At 44.1% G+C, this 16,072-nt stretch overlaps 3 protein-coding genes across 3 annotated transcripts; 1 reads left to right on the top strand and 2 right to left on the bottom strand.

Annotated features, from left to right (window-relative positions):
• Window positions 1–19: 19 nt before the first annotated feature.
• On the bottom strand, window positions 20–5,617 carry gpr12 (G protein-coupled receptor 12). Its single transcript, XM_031850131.1, has 2 exons — window positions 5,372–5,617; window positions 20–4,660 (listed from the first exon to the last, which is right to left on the bottom strand). The coding sequence occupies exon 2, from the start codon at window positions 4,646–4,648 to the stop codon at window positions 3,623–3,625; it is 1,026 nt and encodes a 341-aa protein (XP_031705991.1). The 5' UTR covers window positions 4,649–4,660; window positions 5,372–5,617; the 3' UTR covers window positions 20–3,622.
• A 1,157-nt stretch (window positions 5,618–6,774) lies between these two features.
• usp12a (ubiquitin specific peptidase 12a) lies at window positions 6,775–11,633 on the bottom strand. Its single transcript, XM_031850130.1, has 9 exons — window positions 11,222–11,633; window positions 10,220–10,300; window positions 9,910–10,123; window positions 9,561–9,796; window positions 9,127–9,203; window positions 8,480–8,563; window positions 8,165–8,362; window positions 7,281–7,359; window positions 6,775–7,183 (listed from the first exon to the last, which is right to left on the bottom strand). Exons 1-9 carry the CDS (start codon window positions 11,267–11,269, stop codon window positions 7,082–7,084), a joined length of 1,119 nt encoding a protein of 372 aa, XP_031705990.1. The 5' UTR covers window positions 11,270–11,633; the 3' UTR covers window positions 6,775–7,081.
• A 276-nt stretch (window positions 11,634–11,909) lies between these two features.
• On the top strand, window positions 11,910–14,938 carry rpl21 (ribosomal protein L21). Its single transcript, XM_031849789.1, has 6 exons — window positions 11,910–11,985; window positions 12,551–12,629; window positions 12,780–12,841; window positions 13,119–13,231; window positions 14,352–14,502; window positions 14,814–14,938. Exons 2-6 carry the CDS (start codon window positions 12,563–12,565, stop codon window positions 14,901–14,903), a joined length of 483 nt encoding a protein of 160 aa, XP_031705649.1. The 5' UTR covers window positions 11,910–11,985; window positions 12,551–12,562; the 3' UTR covers window positions 14,904–14,938.
• Window positions 14,939–16,072: the final 1,134 nt, after the last annotated feature.

The following is a 16,072-nucleotide window of genomic DNA, read 5'->3' as shown; positions in this document are numbered from 1 at the left end:
ATTAGTCGAGGCAGCAGAGTTTTATGCACAGCACATGTTTGGTTTTTTTAATACAAAATTAACAATCGAGTGAACTAACCAAAGCAATAAAAAGTACAACTAACACCTTTGCAAAAATAGACACCACGTTCACACACACGTTTTTTTTTAGTTTTTTTTTACAATATCTCAGTTCAGTTAGTGCATGTTGATTATCGTTTATATGTTTCATTTTGCAGATACTTAATTTGTTGTGCCATCTTCATCCAAAAAATAAAGTGCATTTCACATTGAAAACTACGCATACGTCTACACAAGATGCTGTTACTGTGGCGTCCTCCCGTCTCCAACCCCCAAAACACACACACACACACACATTCACAGGCCCTTGAGTGTTTTAATGTTTAGCTCTACATGTTTAACCATCAAAAAGAAACCTCCCGCTGAACTAACATCCAGTATTTTTTCAAAAACCCAGCTGCTTTGCACACAACGTTGTGTTTCATTACACTGTGAAACAATTCAATAGATGAACAGGTGTGAGTTGGATACTAAGCCCTTGTTCACACCTGCTCAATCATGAAAATCTCAACAACACTGCACAAGAGAAGAACATTCACCAACCAGAGAACGTTGTGTACCATTTGGTTCCCGTCAAACACCCACGTGTAACCAATCAATTATCCGTTAACCAGCCTCAGTCAACCGGTGCATATTGATGCCCAACAGAAGAAAATGGCGCAACCCAACTCATCCCCTAGCTTGACATAGGCTTTAGTAGCACCATGCAAGGTGGTTTTAAGTCCCCCCCTCTTCAGCATGCCGTTTTTACAGAAACAAATGAGTCAAGAGGAAGACAAAACAATTTGATTATTACTACATTCCAAAAAAAAGGCTTTTTATCACACAACACCAGAATGTGAAAGAATTCAGGCCAGATTAAAGTGGAAAAAAATAGAACTTCAATGAATATAACAAAATAGACTTTTCTCAAAAGGTAAAGCAATAAGAGTTTGTGATGGTCTGTGATGTGCCAGCCCGACCTGTCGGTGCTCATTAATAACAACAGGATTCAGTCTGACACTGTGCACGAGTTCACGTTCCAATGCTCAGAAATGCTGTTCCTCAGCTTTTCTTACTTACCCCCCCTTTTTTTTTATCGCTTTGCATCTGATCTGAGGCCAGAAAGATGAAGATTGGGAGCTCCTCAAATGCCCCCAGGCTTGCTTAGAGGGGAGGTAGCAAGGAAGGAAAGAAGAAGCAGTACTTCTTTTTATTTGGAAGTGCCCATATTTAGCTCATAGGATCATTCAGAGGTCACTTAGCGGACGCCTGCATCAATCAGACTAGATTGATTTAAAGTAGAATATTAGGGATAAAGAGGAGACTGAAAACACACAGCAGGACTTGGATCCCAGTGAGTCCCTTTCACTTTGGCTTGAAGTGCTGGAGCTTCCACATCTGAGTCCTACCTCTTTGGAAACGCTCTACGAATATGTAACGAGGCCACTTCTCTCAGAACTGACAGGAAGACTGGCAGCATTGTCCTCGAAGGTCAGGGGTGTCAACAGGGAGTCATATCCCTCACACCCGTTTCACCCCTTCACAAGGAGACAGATTAAGGTCTGCTGAGAGCTGCTGGATCACAAACACACACACATGCACACACCCAGAGGCCATGCAACTCATACCGTATCCACGAAAACACAGCCCCAAATCACACACTGAGACTTGAGGTCACGACACTTAGGACAGTTCATATGCTCACAAAAGGCAGAGACAAGAAGTAAATAAATACATTTCACCATTCTTTTGGTGTGACAAATGGTCAAAGTCCGATTTTAGCTCAGAGAAATAAAAAAAATCATTGCGGAGGAATGAGTCAGTGGTGTCACTGTGACAAAGGAGTCGTTTGATCTCGTCCACTTTTTCCAGCCCTGGAGTGATTATCCTCCCACCTATTTCAAGATCACTTGTAGCTCCCCGAGCACATTCACTACAACACATCCCCACCTGAGCGGCCGCTATGGAACTTCACGCTGCAGGAAGAAGTATAGGTGGGAGGTGGATGTTATTGCTGTCTGAGTATTGCTAAATAACTACCATTCATAGTTATTGCTGACAAGATATGAAGGAATGAGTAATTAGCGTGCATCTTTTTGTCGGGTTTGAGACCAAGAACTAACGGAGGATTAACTCAGAGCAGCTGGTAAGTGTTGTGATTTGGGCTTCCATTGAACCACACTCAGTTGAACTGAAATCACGATCAAAGCAGAGCCTTTGAACTTCAAACTTATCCGCACTTTACAGCTAAATATTGTTTTTGAAATACATTTTTCAAAAAAGGGTGCCACTCTTGTGACCATCAAGTAACGATTAGCTCATTCAATGTGATACATTTGAGGTACACTGTGTAGAAAAACAAAAATATTAGGGTCATGATGACATCAGGGTACCATGTCACATGGCTTGTAGTCGACAATGTGACCTACCACACTGAACTAAGGAGGGGAAAAGGGCATCTGTGCTTGTTGCATGCAAATTACACTGAAGTCAAGCATATCGATCAAATGTGTGGTTGGTGTTCAAATAAATGGAAATACATTCACATTTAGCAGATTTCCATATAAAATCCATATTTGTCTACAGGTTTGTAATCTGATGATACATTCATTTAATATCCTACATGATTCCTTTAGGAATAATACATTTGATTTGTGTGTGTTTTAAAAAGTATAGGCCTGACTTATAATTCCAATTATTGTTCAAATTGGTGGGGCTTTCTCAATTACATTATGATTACACATTACATAACAATGTTCTAGACATTCAAAAAGTCATAAGCAATCTCCATTTAAAAGGTGAAAGAGGAGGGATATAGGTGGTTACATAATCCGATAGCCTTCTATTCGGGTTGGTGCCTCCGTTAATGATAAAACATGGAGGAGGGGTTAATGGTGGGGTCTCATGGGGCTTTGTCGCGAGCCTCCCACTTGCGAGATGAAACTAAAAATGCATTCACACACAAATCCAGAGAGAAAAGAAGACACATTTGGAGAGGCGGGGGGAAGACGAAACGGCTTGATTTCTTTCTTGGCGTCTGTGGAGGACGCGGGGCGCGGATCAGAGAGCTCCGGGTCTATTTTTAGCACTCCGCGGCTGTTTAGCTTTCGACGCACGTTCAGATTGCAGCAGCAGAGCGCCGGGATGCTGCTCCAGACAGGGCTTTATGTGGAAATGCCTGCGTAATCAGCCGTTCTCTTCTCTCCTCTCCGCCCCGCACACACTCCTTGGTGAATTTGTGCGCTTTTACGCACGCGCGCGCAAGGGGCCCACACTAATAATCCCTCCTTATTTGCAGAAAAACAAGCACGTGTCAACCAAAGCCCAAAGTGCTGTTAACTATATGCAGTGTATATACAGTCGCTGCCTCTAACATGTGATGCACTCAGCGCTCTCTGTAGGACAGAGGAAGGGCGTGGCACAGGCTGAACAGGAGGGGGCGGGATGCTGCCAGCGCAGTGGCCGCCTTTACTGGGGAAGACAGTGAGACACCTTGCCACTTGGTGAATATAATAAAGAAAACAAAAACTCCATTCAGCTGACTCTGGGCGCCTCTCTCTTCCCACCCGGGTCTGTTCGGTCAGATGTCACTAGGGGTCCGCGCACGCTGGGCCACGCTGGCAGGAATACAGCCGCAGCACACCAGCCACAGTGCCTTCTGGATCTCCTGGTTCCTGAAGGCGTAGATGACCGGGTTGATGACGGAGTTGTAGGTGGCAGGCACCAGCGTGGCGTAGGTGTAGAGGGGAGGGTAGGTGTAGTCGGCGATGAGAGAGTAGACAGTGAATGGCATCCAGCAGGCAGCAAAGGTACCCAGGATGATCGCCAACGTGGACACGCCCTTCCGCGTTGTGACGTAGTGGGGTGTGGCGGCCAGGAAGTGGTGCTGGAGGGCGATCTGGTGAGCGTGGCGCATCACGATCTTGCAGATCTGGACGTAGAGTTGCAGCATGAGGCCGAAGAGCAGCAGGAAGGAAACGGACAGCACGGCAATGTTGTTCTTTGTGAGTGGGCGCACCACGCTGCATGTAGACTCCTCTGCCAGGCAGTTGACCCCCGTGACCGGCAGCAGGCCAAGACACAGGGAGAGGCCCCACAGGAGCACCAGCATGGTGTAGGTGAAGACCGCTGTCCGCTCCGAGTTGTAGGTGAGGGCATAATACAGCGACAGGTAGCGGTCGATAGTGATGGCCAGCAGGCTGAAGACGGAGGCGGAGAAGGAGGCCACCACCAGGCCCACGGTCAGCAACTGGGCCGATTCGGACTGAAGCAAGTAGGCACAGGTGAAGTGAAGCACCAGGCCCAGGCCGGCCAGTAGGTCGGCCAGTGCCAGGCTGCCGATCAGCAGGAACATGGGAGCTCTGAGCGCCGGGTTCTGCCAGATCACCAGCACCACCAGGGCGTTCTCGCAGGCTATCAGAGTCCCCGATGAGCACAGCACAATGTCCCAGGGGTTGATCAGCAGGGGCATCTGGCTGGGCGGGAGGGAGTCCGGTGGAAACGTCCCCAGGCTGGTGCTGTTGTCCATCGGCCCACCGCCTCCGCTGGCCCATGCTGTGGGGTCAGGGGTCAGCCAGCTGGGGGTGACCGGCGGCTCTTCGCTCATTGTAGCCCCCGTCTGAAAATGACACAAACAAGCAACCTGTTATATCTTAGCATAAAAAAGTCTTGACCAAACCAATGAGGACCAAAAATAACTTGTCTTTATTGTGTGTTTTGGTTCATCTTTTTAGCTTCGCAATTTCATGCACTGATGACAGAAACTGTGGGGACTGTTTCCCTCCTGCTCCCACCCCACCTTTGTGCGGGCCACTGGGTTTGTGTTGATGTACATTTTAGCCTCCAGACAATTCATGCATTTTCCTCTGGGAATTGAACACGGTGACTATTTAACAGGCCTACAGGGTACACCTCAGGTAAGTAGCTTAAGTTATGAACAAGGGAAATGAAAGGGGATAATTAAAAAAATTAAAAAATAAAGCAGGCTTTTGTTGCAAATTTCAGGCCACACTTCTTAAGAGATATCGATACACCGGCACCGGTAATAATTCACGCCGCTGTCGGGAGACCGAGCGCCTTTTTATTTTATTTTATTTTTTACATAGCAGAAGATAACCGCACAGGTCATGGAAATACAGCCTCTAACTGCATACATGCATCTCACGCCGGTTAGCCATATGGTGCTGCTTTACCCTCTCTGCACCTTGCATCAAGGGGAACACAGCGGCTTCTCCACGTCAGCGGAAGAAAAAAATATAAAATAAAATAAACGGGCTAAAAAAATAATTCATGCATGTCAAGGATGCTCAATAATCCTATTCCAGCCTACCTTGACTCTGCGAGGTGAGACTTCCCGTCTAGATGGAAGAACGACAGCCTGGTATTGCCATGTTATCGATAAGGACGGTGCAGCCCGGAGAGAGAGAGAGGGGGGTGGTGGTGGTGGTGGTGGTGTAGGGGGGGGATGCTGGTCCTCTCTGCCTCAAAGCTGGGATGAAGGAAGAATAAGAAAAGAGCGCGGAGCGGCTCTGCCGTTAACGGCGCATCGCCGTGGACTGCGGCTGTGCAGAGAGCAGCGGCGGAAAAGAGGAAGAGGATGATGATGGAGGAGGAGTCCCATGGGCCAGACCACCAAAGACCGGTTGAACTCCGTTAAGGAGCTAAATGTCTAGTCGTTGCTGTCTCAAGGACAAAGACAGGTGTGTGCGTGTGGAGTGTCCAGGTGTCCACGTGCTTGTAGTCGCTTATTCTAAGTAAAACATGCTTTCTTTGAACAGGCCTGTTGCAACATTTGTCATTCCGCGTGATGCAACTTATTTCGGCTCACCTGAACAAAACAAGACAATACATTCAAACTGTTAAGGTGTTTCAGATATGCATGCTGGATGCTCTCTTTCCTCCTGCGACGCCCTTCTATTCTGGTCCTGCCTGTGCTATTAACAGCAACTCTGATGTGTGTCAACCCCCACCCCACCCTCTCCTCTGTCCTCCATCTTCTCTTCCTCACCTCTCCATCCTTGCATCACTGCCTCCAACAGAGACCTCTAGCGATGAAGAACTGATGGGTGACTTGTTAATGAGGCTTTCATGTCGATTGTGTGGAGTTTTATTTACAAAGCACCTGCTTTACAGATCTGAATAGATTAAAAATATCTCCTGTTGCAGCAGGAGAGCTGGGCTACCAGGCTACACCGCCGAGGGGCGCTGTTGAGCCTCTATGAGTCATCAGTGCGCACCTGTAGGACGCAGAAAGCACACACTGCATCAATCTTACTGGCTTTATTTCGTTTTCTTTAAAACAGAAAATAATCGCTTTACAACAGGCCTTTTTCAAGCAAACCCTCACATTAAACTTGCCAACACCTACAAAACGGTATCAAAAGTGCACCATAGTGTTAATACATCTTCTCAAGGTCTAACGATTTCCAATGATAATATTATCTTGTTATATTTATACAAATACCATTCTGTACACTGTAGAAATACACAACCCAGTGTGTGTCCCCCCCCCCCCCCCCCCCCACCCCACCTCACCTCATCCTCCTTTACATCTGTGATCAAAAACATGACCCACTCTCGGTAAATCCCATGCAGAATAACAGTGTGGGGGGTGAAGACACCAAGCCGATGTTACATCATATGAATTATTAAATACCCGTTCAACCCCACACCCAAAGAAAAATCGAATATGCCACTCATACGGCCAACCAATATCTGTACAACCCTCATTCAACGTCTTGTTTTTTTAAAAACAATCTTGACACAGTTTGCATTCATTATCGTCTCATCGTCCAGGCAGCAGCAGCGTCCAGAGTGAAGGGGACGAGGTGGAATGGAAGGACACAGGGGAAGGAGGAGGAACTTCCAACGGCTGAGCTGCAGCGCCGAGCGTGTAAGAAGCACAAGAATTAAATACAGCTGTGCGGGCAGGTGTGACGCCGTGCGGGCTGCTGTGGCGTGTTTACAGTCCGCCGCTCCTCGTAAAGAGGGAACAGAGCCTTTCTTCTGGTTTCTGTGGCAGAACACGGCTGCTCCACGTTTAGTCTCTGGACTGGTAGAAGAGGATGTAGCCCGACTCGGAGTTCTTGGATATTTCAGAAGTGAGTCCGTAGAACTCTTCTATGGCCTGTGCATCGATTTTCTGCAAGAACAGAAAGACGATATACAGCTGGGTCAAAAACTACACAAGTACTGTGAATACTACATCAAATGTAAAAAGTAGAAATGAACTCGCTTACCTCTACAATATCATCATCGAACAGCAACCAGAAGTCATGACTTTTCACAATGGCAATGTAGTGACCCCTGTTTGGCCCACTGAAAAGAAAAATAACACTTTATTAGAGCGAACTTTAACTACCGTGATATTATTACTTGGGCTTTAAAAGGCACTACACGCCCACAGTCCACCCACACAGGTGTTTCCACTTATTGTGCCCGATTAGACTCCTTTGCAGGACTGTGTAAACACCATGTTGATTGACACTCCTCTGGAAACACCTGTGTGGGAGTACGGGCCTTTAATGAAACACAAATCTGTGCAGCTGTGAACAAAAACAGGTTACATGGTAAGCATGGAATGACCAGTACTGAATACTGAAGCAGTATTCAGTACGGTTCTACTTAAGCACTATCATGACATTACGATAACTGAAATCCCCGATGATATGTGGCCTAAAATCATGACATCAATTTCATTATATGCCTCCCTGCTCTGAAAATAACCAAGCTAAAAGGAGATGAGAGTAAAGCTCAAAGGGAGAGAAGAACATTCAGACATAACTTACATCTGAAGGACTCCCGACTCATTTGCTCAACTCCAAATAAGTTTAGTAAATTATTTCTATTCATGAAGGCCGGGAGTCTGTTTTCAGCAAAGCGGGGAAACACCTTGTATAAACACAGACAGAACAAAGGCGCACTCACTCTGGGTCAAAACTGGCACTGGAAAAAAAAAGTGCAGCACAGCTGAACAATGATGGATGAGGGTCTGTGTTTTCTCCCACTTGACGTGATTTAGGTTCTAATGTACCTTTATTCTAGTGCCAATAGGTTCAAATGCATTTTATTATTAGAACAGTAAATGGTCCGCCTGTCTCTGGTTGCCATGTATCTTACACACCTCCCACAATGCACCACCACAGCGACCAGGTCGTAGAGCCTCTCCGGATTGGTGGCGTCCCCGGAGGTGTTGAACAGGCGGAGCTCCAGAGGGAAGACGACGCGATAGGACAGCTTGGTGTAGCGCTGCAGCTGCTCCATGTACTTAAAGCGCTTCAGGTGCAGAGCCAAGATCATCGGCAGCTTCTTAACACGCATCCTATGTCACAACGTTACAGAGTCACACACAATATCTAAACTCCCAACCATGCACAGAAATGCAATAAACACCTAAAAAAAAAAGAAGCACAAAATAAGAATGAACCGGTGTACTGACCTCTTGTGTGCCTCCTGCTTGCTTCTACATTCTTCACAGTAGTATTTGTACTCACTGCACAGAGTCTCTGTGTTACTGAAACCTCTGAGAGGAGCCACAAAGAGGATTAGTCAAACCAGAGGTCAATAAATGAATGATTCAATACTAAAACACTCCATTCTCGTCATGCAGTTTGGTGAAAGACACACACAACTACTATTCATTACAAATCCAGCATCCTCAAACAAACACCACATGTTCAGAGCAATTCATGCAATCTTCTTCAGAACTAAAGATATAAAAAGGTTCCAACCGTAACACAGATTGCAACCTCTAAATATGTTACTACTTTGTAAGTTACACTCTTAAAATAGGTAAAAGCCACAACGCCGTTCAACAGAGACTAGTTCTGTAATACTACTCAACATTTGTCAATTTTTGTAATAAGTAAAATAGGTGGCTACAACATTTTTGGAACTAAATTCTTAACCAGAAGTGCATTTTCATACAGATTGAGATTTTCTTCATGAATCAAATCAAAAAAGGAAGCACTTAAGAGAAGCTGGAACCATTAAATGTTGTTTTCTGTAATAAGAGTTGCCAATTATTTTTCTGTCAGTGAACTACTACTCCGGCTTCTGCTCTGCTTCTACATGTTGTGAATTTACCTGAGGCAGTGCGTGATGGAGGTATTCTGTTCTACATCCACAGAAAGGTCCAGAAAATCCTCATCTTTGCTGCTTATCTGAAGAGGAAAAAAAAAAGGACATCAACATAAGCTAAAAGCAGCTAAACTCAAATACTAGATAAATGCGTCTGCCTGATAAGTTTGGAATAAAATAACATTGGGCTGTTCTCTTGTATTTGCCTTAAACATTGTTTGCACTTACACCGACAGAAACTAACACACAAACAACCTCAGCTTTTCTTTATCCTTGTGCCAAGAAGCTTCAACTGTGTATGTTATCTAATCCCTCAGCAGCAGGATTGTTTGATTTGAAAACATGTTTCAACAAGACTCTGGTGACACACAGCAGAAGACGTTCGGTGTGAGCCACTTAAATCTCCCCCCTCATGTGAAAACAGCAGTGAGCCATCTTACCGTTTCACAGGTGAGGCAGCGCGTCTCATTGGTCAGAGTGCCTTGGAAGATCTCATGGACCCAGGTCGGAGCGGGCGTGGCATTGCTGTTGTTGTTCTGAGAGTCCAACGTGCCGTTGGCAAGGCGGCCGTTGGTCTTGTCCTGCTTTCTCTCCTCCTGAAGCAAGTCTGCGATGGTGTTGAGCAGGTAGTTCAGGAATTCATGGGCATCCTGCTGCATGTAATTGTCAAACAGCTCTGAGGAAGAAAGTGCAGAGAGGGAACTTTAGAGTTTTAATTGTTGATTAGTCACTTTGCTGTAGCCTCTTTTGACCACACCAATCTTCTTAAACGTATCAGTTTCCTCTCACCATTCTCTTTGCGAAGCCGTGTGATGAACTTCTTGGGCGGTATGACGCCCACTTTCCTCTTCTGGTTGGCAATACTGTGAAAGAGGTCGGCCAGGCAGGTGAGCAGGTTCTCCTTTCGCCGAGGCTGACTGCGGTACGCCAAGATCTTCTCCCGAAACGGTCGGCAGAAGTACAGAGCCTGCAGCACCGAGTTGCAGTAGCAGGTGTTTCCAAACTAAGAATCACATATGGAATGCAGTCGAATGCAGTGTGAGTACCAGTCAGGTGGAGAATGTATACATAGCGTTGAATCTGCACATCATTCACTTACATTGACCAGGCCAAAGTAGTGCTCATTGACTGGAAACTGCTCAGATCCAATCTCTTTCTCCAGAGCAGAGGCATTGGCGCCCTATAAATGCACAGAGCAAGAAAAAGAAGACTACGTATTTACTATTATTTTGGACAAAAAAAAAACGGATGCTTAAAAACTCCCAAGACTAGGGACTCTCCCCTACCACCTCAACTCTGCCCTTTTATGCCATTTGAGCTAAAAGCAATCATCTTTAAAAACGACAGTAAAATGAGGCTGTGCAAGGCTAGTGCTAACTCATCCAAAATGGATTTTAAATGTATGTATGCAGAAATAAATGTATGTTATTGCAAATACGGGTTTTCAGAATATAAATGATTAAAACTGGAAACACAAATCCCCTCTAAAATGTGGTAGTGATTAATACAGTGCGATGCATATAGACAGTAACAAACTGCAGATTTGACATGGACCTAGCGGGTCCAAAACTGCGCAGCTAAGCCATGTCGTCATTGCTTGCGTTAATAATGTCCGGTAGTAAAGGCCAACACGTTAACGTCAATTTTTTTTCACGGTTTCTCTAACGTTGAGTTACACATACTGCAGATAATGCGTTGTCACTCATTACCCAAACAGGTGTTAGCATGGTGCTACACTGGTTTAGCTTCGCGTTAGCTAGTTAGCTTCATGTTAGCTAGTTAGCTGCAGCAGGTGCACTGTCACTGTACAAAAAGAGGCTGGGATACATGCTAACCAAATAAATGGTAAATGTAGGAGTTGATAAAATGTCTACACTGAAGAATGTCCACCTACTGCCGTTAGCGAAAATACCAGAGCGGAGAAAGCAGTGAGTGTCTGCTTGCTTTGCTATGGTCGGAAATACGCTTGGCTAGCGCTGACACCAGAATTAACTGCTTATATGTTTAATAACATGGTTTGAAGGCCAATCAGAGTGGAGCAACTGTTTCTGTGTCACCTTGTAGCCTGAGTCATGCCAGTTTCAGACTGTCGTGTACTCACCATGGTACAAAAAGAGGCAAATTTGGAGACTGTCATTAGGATTTCCATTCGGCTAGCGCCATCTTCAACCACCGCCGCGCGCTGACAAGACTGGGCTGGGCTGGTTCCCTCGTGAGGCAAGGCAAGCGATAATGCTGAGCTCGCGACGAAAAGGTCCAACGGCTGAAGAAAACGAGAGCATTCACTGCTTGTTGTTTCCGTCTTCAGTTAATCACGGTCGGAAGTGCACAGTAAAGCGGTTCGCTTTGTTTTAAGTTATATAGTGTGACACATTTAGACACTCATAAGCTTCTAAGAAAAACGCAGTTGTCGAAGCCAAGTTACATAACGTCAAAATATTCGATATAGTAACGTCACTATACGTAACTTGAAAAATCAAGCTTAGCCTCACGGAACTTTTGCGCATGCGCATCAGGAATAGCAGTGGAAAAATATCTACAATTTTCTTTTTTTAACAATGATTGGATTTTCAGCAGCCTGATCATATTTCATCTTGTCATTTAGTAGACTGAGTTCCACACTAAACTATAAAATCACAGAAACATTATAGAACATAACCATAGACTGCAGCATAACACTAGGACCAGTTCGCGTACTGAAACGGCGGCAGATGTTATTCTGTATAGTAATTCGTGAATGAGCTGATTTATTTGGTTCAGGCAATATCACGGCTTGCCCTGCAGTCTATAGACATTTCACAAGGCGGAGTTTGGGGTCTTTCAATCTCTCTTTCCGCCACACCCGCCATCTTGTAGAGACCGGGGGTAAGATCCTCTCCCTGTTAATTGTTTTTTTTCTACCTTATTACTATACATTTCGTACATGGTTAGATTAAAATGTGTCCTACGGATTTCCCTTACATCTCAGTGGGTTAATAACGCTTGAAAATCGGTGTATCGAGGGATATTTTCCGTTGAATGTGAGCAGGACCAGCAGCGTGGCTCTCCATGCGGGCCCGTTTAGCATACACAGTATTCTGCTATTACTTACTTGCAGCCGCTGTAACGCTCATAACGTGACATTTGTCGTGGATATTCGAGCGTTTTCGACGAAACTAAACATTGCAAATACGGTGCTACCTAGGGGGAGAGTGGGAGAGATGTATCTCGTTGCGAGCCTTTACATAAGTATATCTTCTCATAGTCAGTCCGTGCAATTAGCTTTGATATGTGTTGAATCAAATTAAAAACTGTCCATAATGTGCGTGTAATGGGGATAAATTAAGTAGATGTTATAATGGATACATGCCATTTTCCATCTGTTGAACATTTACACTGGAAGAAAGCTCAAAGGCCTTGTCATGACTAACTGAAGTGTATTTTCTCTTAGTAATCAGGCATCATGACGAACACCAGAGGCAAGAGGAGGGGGACCAGGTACATGTTCAGCAGGCCATTCCGCAAGCATGGTGAGTACACATTTAAAGGCATTTTATATCCCACCACCCTTTGAGTGTAATCCCCTTTTTACTAATGTAATGGAGGGAATTTGGTATGTAGGATTACTGCCACCTCTTTTGCTAAATAACATTAATTGATTAACTGCATTTGCTTCACAGGCCCAATTCCCCTCTCTACATACATGCGCATCTACAGGAAGGGAGACATCGTTGACATCAAGGTAGGTCACAGCATGTGTGTTGGCTAGTATCCTTGATTGGGTGGTAATTAATTTAAACTGCATGGCAAATTCAGATTTGCAATGAAAGACTGAAGGGACTTGGGCAAGGTGCACAGTCATTTTCTATATTAGAGCAAAGTTTGTTATTGAGACAGTTTTACTTAAACTCAGTGTGAACTCACTTATGAAACGCGTCTTGGTTCCGTACTGTGGCGACTAACTAACATGGTGACTTTGTTGTTGCTGAATACATTGTAACTTGCTGTTTTCTTTTCAGGGTACAGGTACCATCCAGAAGGGAATGCCTCACAAGTGCTACCATGGCAAGACAGGACGTGTCTACAATGTAACCCAACATGCTGTCGGCATTATTGTCAACAAGCAGGTCAAGTAAGTAGGAAGTGGTTGTTATTTTGTGATATCTGAATGTTCATACTTGTGTAACTTTGAGCTTGAACACACCAAATGACTTAAAACTTCCTCAGACTAATAAGCAATTATTTAAAGACTTCCATTCTCGTAGTGAGGATTACGAGGATCACGCTTTGTGATTTGTTGACCAGTTCTCAAATGTTAAACCCACTGAATCCAGATAACGGTGGTGTTCCGGCTGCGCGACATGGCCAAAATCTAGACCACATCTTATCAAAACAGGCTGCATACTCAAAGGCCAAACTCCTAATTTATACATGCACATCTTGGTCTGAATCACTGGCATATAAGGAAATATTATATAATTAGTTATAATCAAAGTTAGCTGTAGAGAGAGGTTTTTAGAGCTGCTTTGTTTACATTCAGTGTCGTTGCAATGGGCCTGTGTGTTAATGTCAAACATTCATACCTATCAGAAATACACCGCTATACATTTTATTATCTGCATTGTGCGTCGCTTCTCTATAGATTTCATTCATCCGTTAATCGTTGAATGTCATACAATATAGTATTCATACATAAGCGGCCACAAATCAAACTTAACAGTTATGTGTACCAAAGTTACATTAATCTGTTCTTTACAATCCTTCAGATTGTTGTTAAAACCTTTCCATTTTTACTGCAACTTGTAAATCTTGGCTTCAGTCTTTGGTGTGTCCTTGCTCAAACTCTTCATCTAGAACAGTAGTTCTCAAAGTGTGGAATCAAATGACGTAGAACTAATGTTTTGGCGTCTGAGTCTTTATTGGCTATCACAATAGTGGTGTTAGTTCAGTCTGTAGGTTTACAGAACAAACAGATATTTCACCGGGAAAAAAATGAAAAACAGACAATATGACCCCATCTTCACTTTGCCACCAGGATTGTTCATGTCCTCAGTGGTCATTCACGTGGGGAAAATTATTTTATCCTTAAGCACCCCAGTCTAACTCCTGTTTGACATGGGGCTGTACTGAGGAGACAGCAGAGACAAATGCAGATATTAAAACAGCTTTACTTTCTATTTTGAGCTAAAGCTACCTGTGGAGTTATGCGTTTGCTTTTAATATGGACTCATTGATGTTTTCGCCTGTCACAGGGGCAGGATCCTGGCCAAGAGGATCAACGTGCGTATTGAGCATGTGAAGCACTCAAAGAGCAGGGACAGTTTCCTGCAGCGCGTCAAAGCCAACGAGGCCAAAAAGATGGAGGCCAAGCAGATGGGCACCTGGGTGGAACTGAAGCGACAGGTATGAAATGATCCAAGAGTGTTTTACCACTTCTTAAACCAGAATTAATTATGTCATGGTGAATTCATTCAGTTGCAGTGATGTTTACTGTCACTTAAAGTGTAGATGAACCTAAAACAGATCATACTTTGTGGACTATTAAATGGGAAAGCATAAAAGTCCCAATGGTATATTTTAGAGTATGTTGTGAATGAATTAAACTTAATAGTTTAGAAAAAGTTGTAACTATTTGCAAAAAATTGTCTTTTTAAAAAATGTGTGTTTTTATTGATTATTGTTTGATCATCTCATAATCCTTCTCGTCTCTACAGCCGGCTGCTCCCCGTGACGCTCACTTTGTCAGCACCAAGAAAAACCAGCCACAGCTGCTGGAGCCCATCCCCTATGAGTTCATGGCATAAAGTGCTCACTAAAATAAAAAAACATTTGTACACACGCTGCTTGCCATGTTGTCATCTGTTCACACATTTTGCATTATGTTAAGTTATCATGATGTGCTGTCACTCAGTGATGATTCTCCTCCTTTTGAGTTTCAAATGAAATCAAACGCACTTTTATTTCACTGGCGATCTGAGAGTGACGGCGCACATGTCACAAGCATCTCACGTCCTCACACTAAGACCTGTCGGGTCTACAAGGTTTCTCTCATCTGCACTGTCAATAAGCAGCCATTGCCTTCTCCTCACTGACTTGCAGCAATGAAAGGCCTTACACACGCAGGTGTTAACTTAACTTCTTTGAGGTCTTGCTGTGTTGGTAAGTAAAGTTCTACTGAAGACATGAAAAGCACAGGTGTTAAGTAATGCAAATATAGCTGAATTCCATTGAGCTGCTTTAGTTTTACCTCTGACTTGAGTAGAATCAAGGCATTGTTAATGTCATAAGACCTCTCTGGATATGTACAGACCACAACCACTCCTGTTGGATCTGTTAAAGTAAGATGGCCTACTTTTTGTTAGCATTCATGTTTGAATCGGAGTAGGGGTCCGATCAGATACAGCAGTTAAAAGCACTCGTGTGGTTGTGCAATACTCAGTCGAGCTGATATAAGACAGCATGATGGTGTCCTCGGTTTCAGAGGGCTACTTGTAGTTGATCCTCATTAACCCGCTAGTGGGCGAGCCACTACAAACTCCTGCTGTTGAGTAAAACATTGTTCAATCCCACACAGCTCTATATTGAACTCTTATTAGAGGTTCTGGAGTTTCAAAATATGCCACACAGCAGCCTGAATTATGGAGCAATGATACACGAGACAAATGGCTTATTGGATGTTATAACCAGAGTAAACTGTGTCAACGTCCTATAACCTGAAGTAACAGTTTGATTCAGAGAATGTGTTATGCTGTCTGACAGTGGAATAAGGGTTTTGTTTTTATCAACCTTAAAACTACTAAAAAGGGAAATAAAATGAAACTGGATGTTATGGGGTTGATCAGTGATTGTATGCACCTCAAACCGATGTGGACATGTTGGCCAAAGAATACATATTTATATATAAGTTTGGGCCACTCTTGTAGTGGATGCCGTAGGTAGAGTTTCTACTGAGCAGTAGGTGGCAGTGTGCACC

Source organism: Anarrhichthys ocellatus, unplaced genomic scaffold (assembly GCF_004355925.1).
Source record: "Anarrhichthys ocellatus isolate YVR2014 unplaced genomic scaffold, GSC_Weel_1.0 scaffold10, whole genome shotgun sequence".
Lineage (NCBI taxonomy): Eukaryota > Metazoa > Chordata > Actinopteri > Perciformes > Anarhichadidae > Anarrhichthys > Anarrhichthys ocellatus.
Note: the sequence above shows the minus strand (reverse complement) of the source record. Positions and strands in the feature narration are given on the sequence as shown.

Excerpts from the sequence above, each read along its gene's own strand:
- gpr12 (XM_031850131.1), bottom strand. The coding sequence starts at position 4,648 with ATGAGCGAAGAGCCGCCGGTCACCCCCAGCTGGCTGACCCCTGACCCC.
- usp12a (XM_031850130.1), bottom strand. The coding sequence starts at position 11,269 with ATGGAAATCCTAATGACAGTCTCCAAATTTGCCTCTTTTTGTACCATG. Across the intron at positions 9,797-9,909 it reads ACGGCTTCGCAAAGAGAATG|AGCTGTTTGACAATTACATG; the intron begins GTGAGAGGAAAC and ends TTTCTTCCTCAG. Across the intron at positions 8,564-9,126 it reads TCCATCACGCACTGCCTCAG|AGGTTTCAGTAACACAGAGA; the intron begins GTAAATTCACAA and ends GGCTCCTCTCAG.
- rpl21 (XM_031849789.1), top strand. The coding sequence starts at position 12,563 with ATGACGAACACCAGAGGCAAGAGGAGGGGGACCAGGTACATGTTCAGC. Across the intron at positions 12,842-13,118 it reads GAGACATCGTTGACATCAAG|GGTACAGGTACCATCCAGAA; the intron begins GTAGGTCACAGC and ends TTTTCTTTTCAG. Across the intron at positions 13,232-14,351 it reads ATTGTCAACAAGCAGGTCAA|GGGCAGGATCCTGGCCAAGA; the intron begins GTAAGTAGGAAG and ends CGCCTGTCACAG.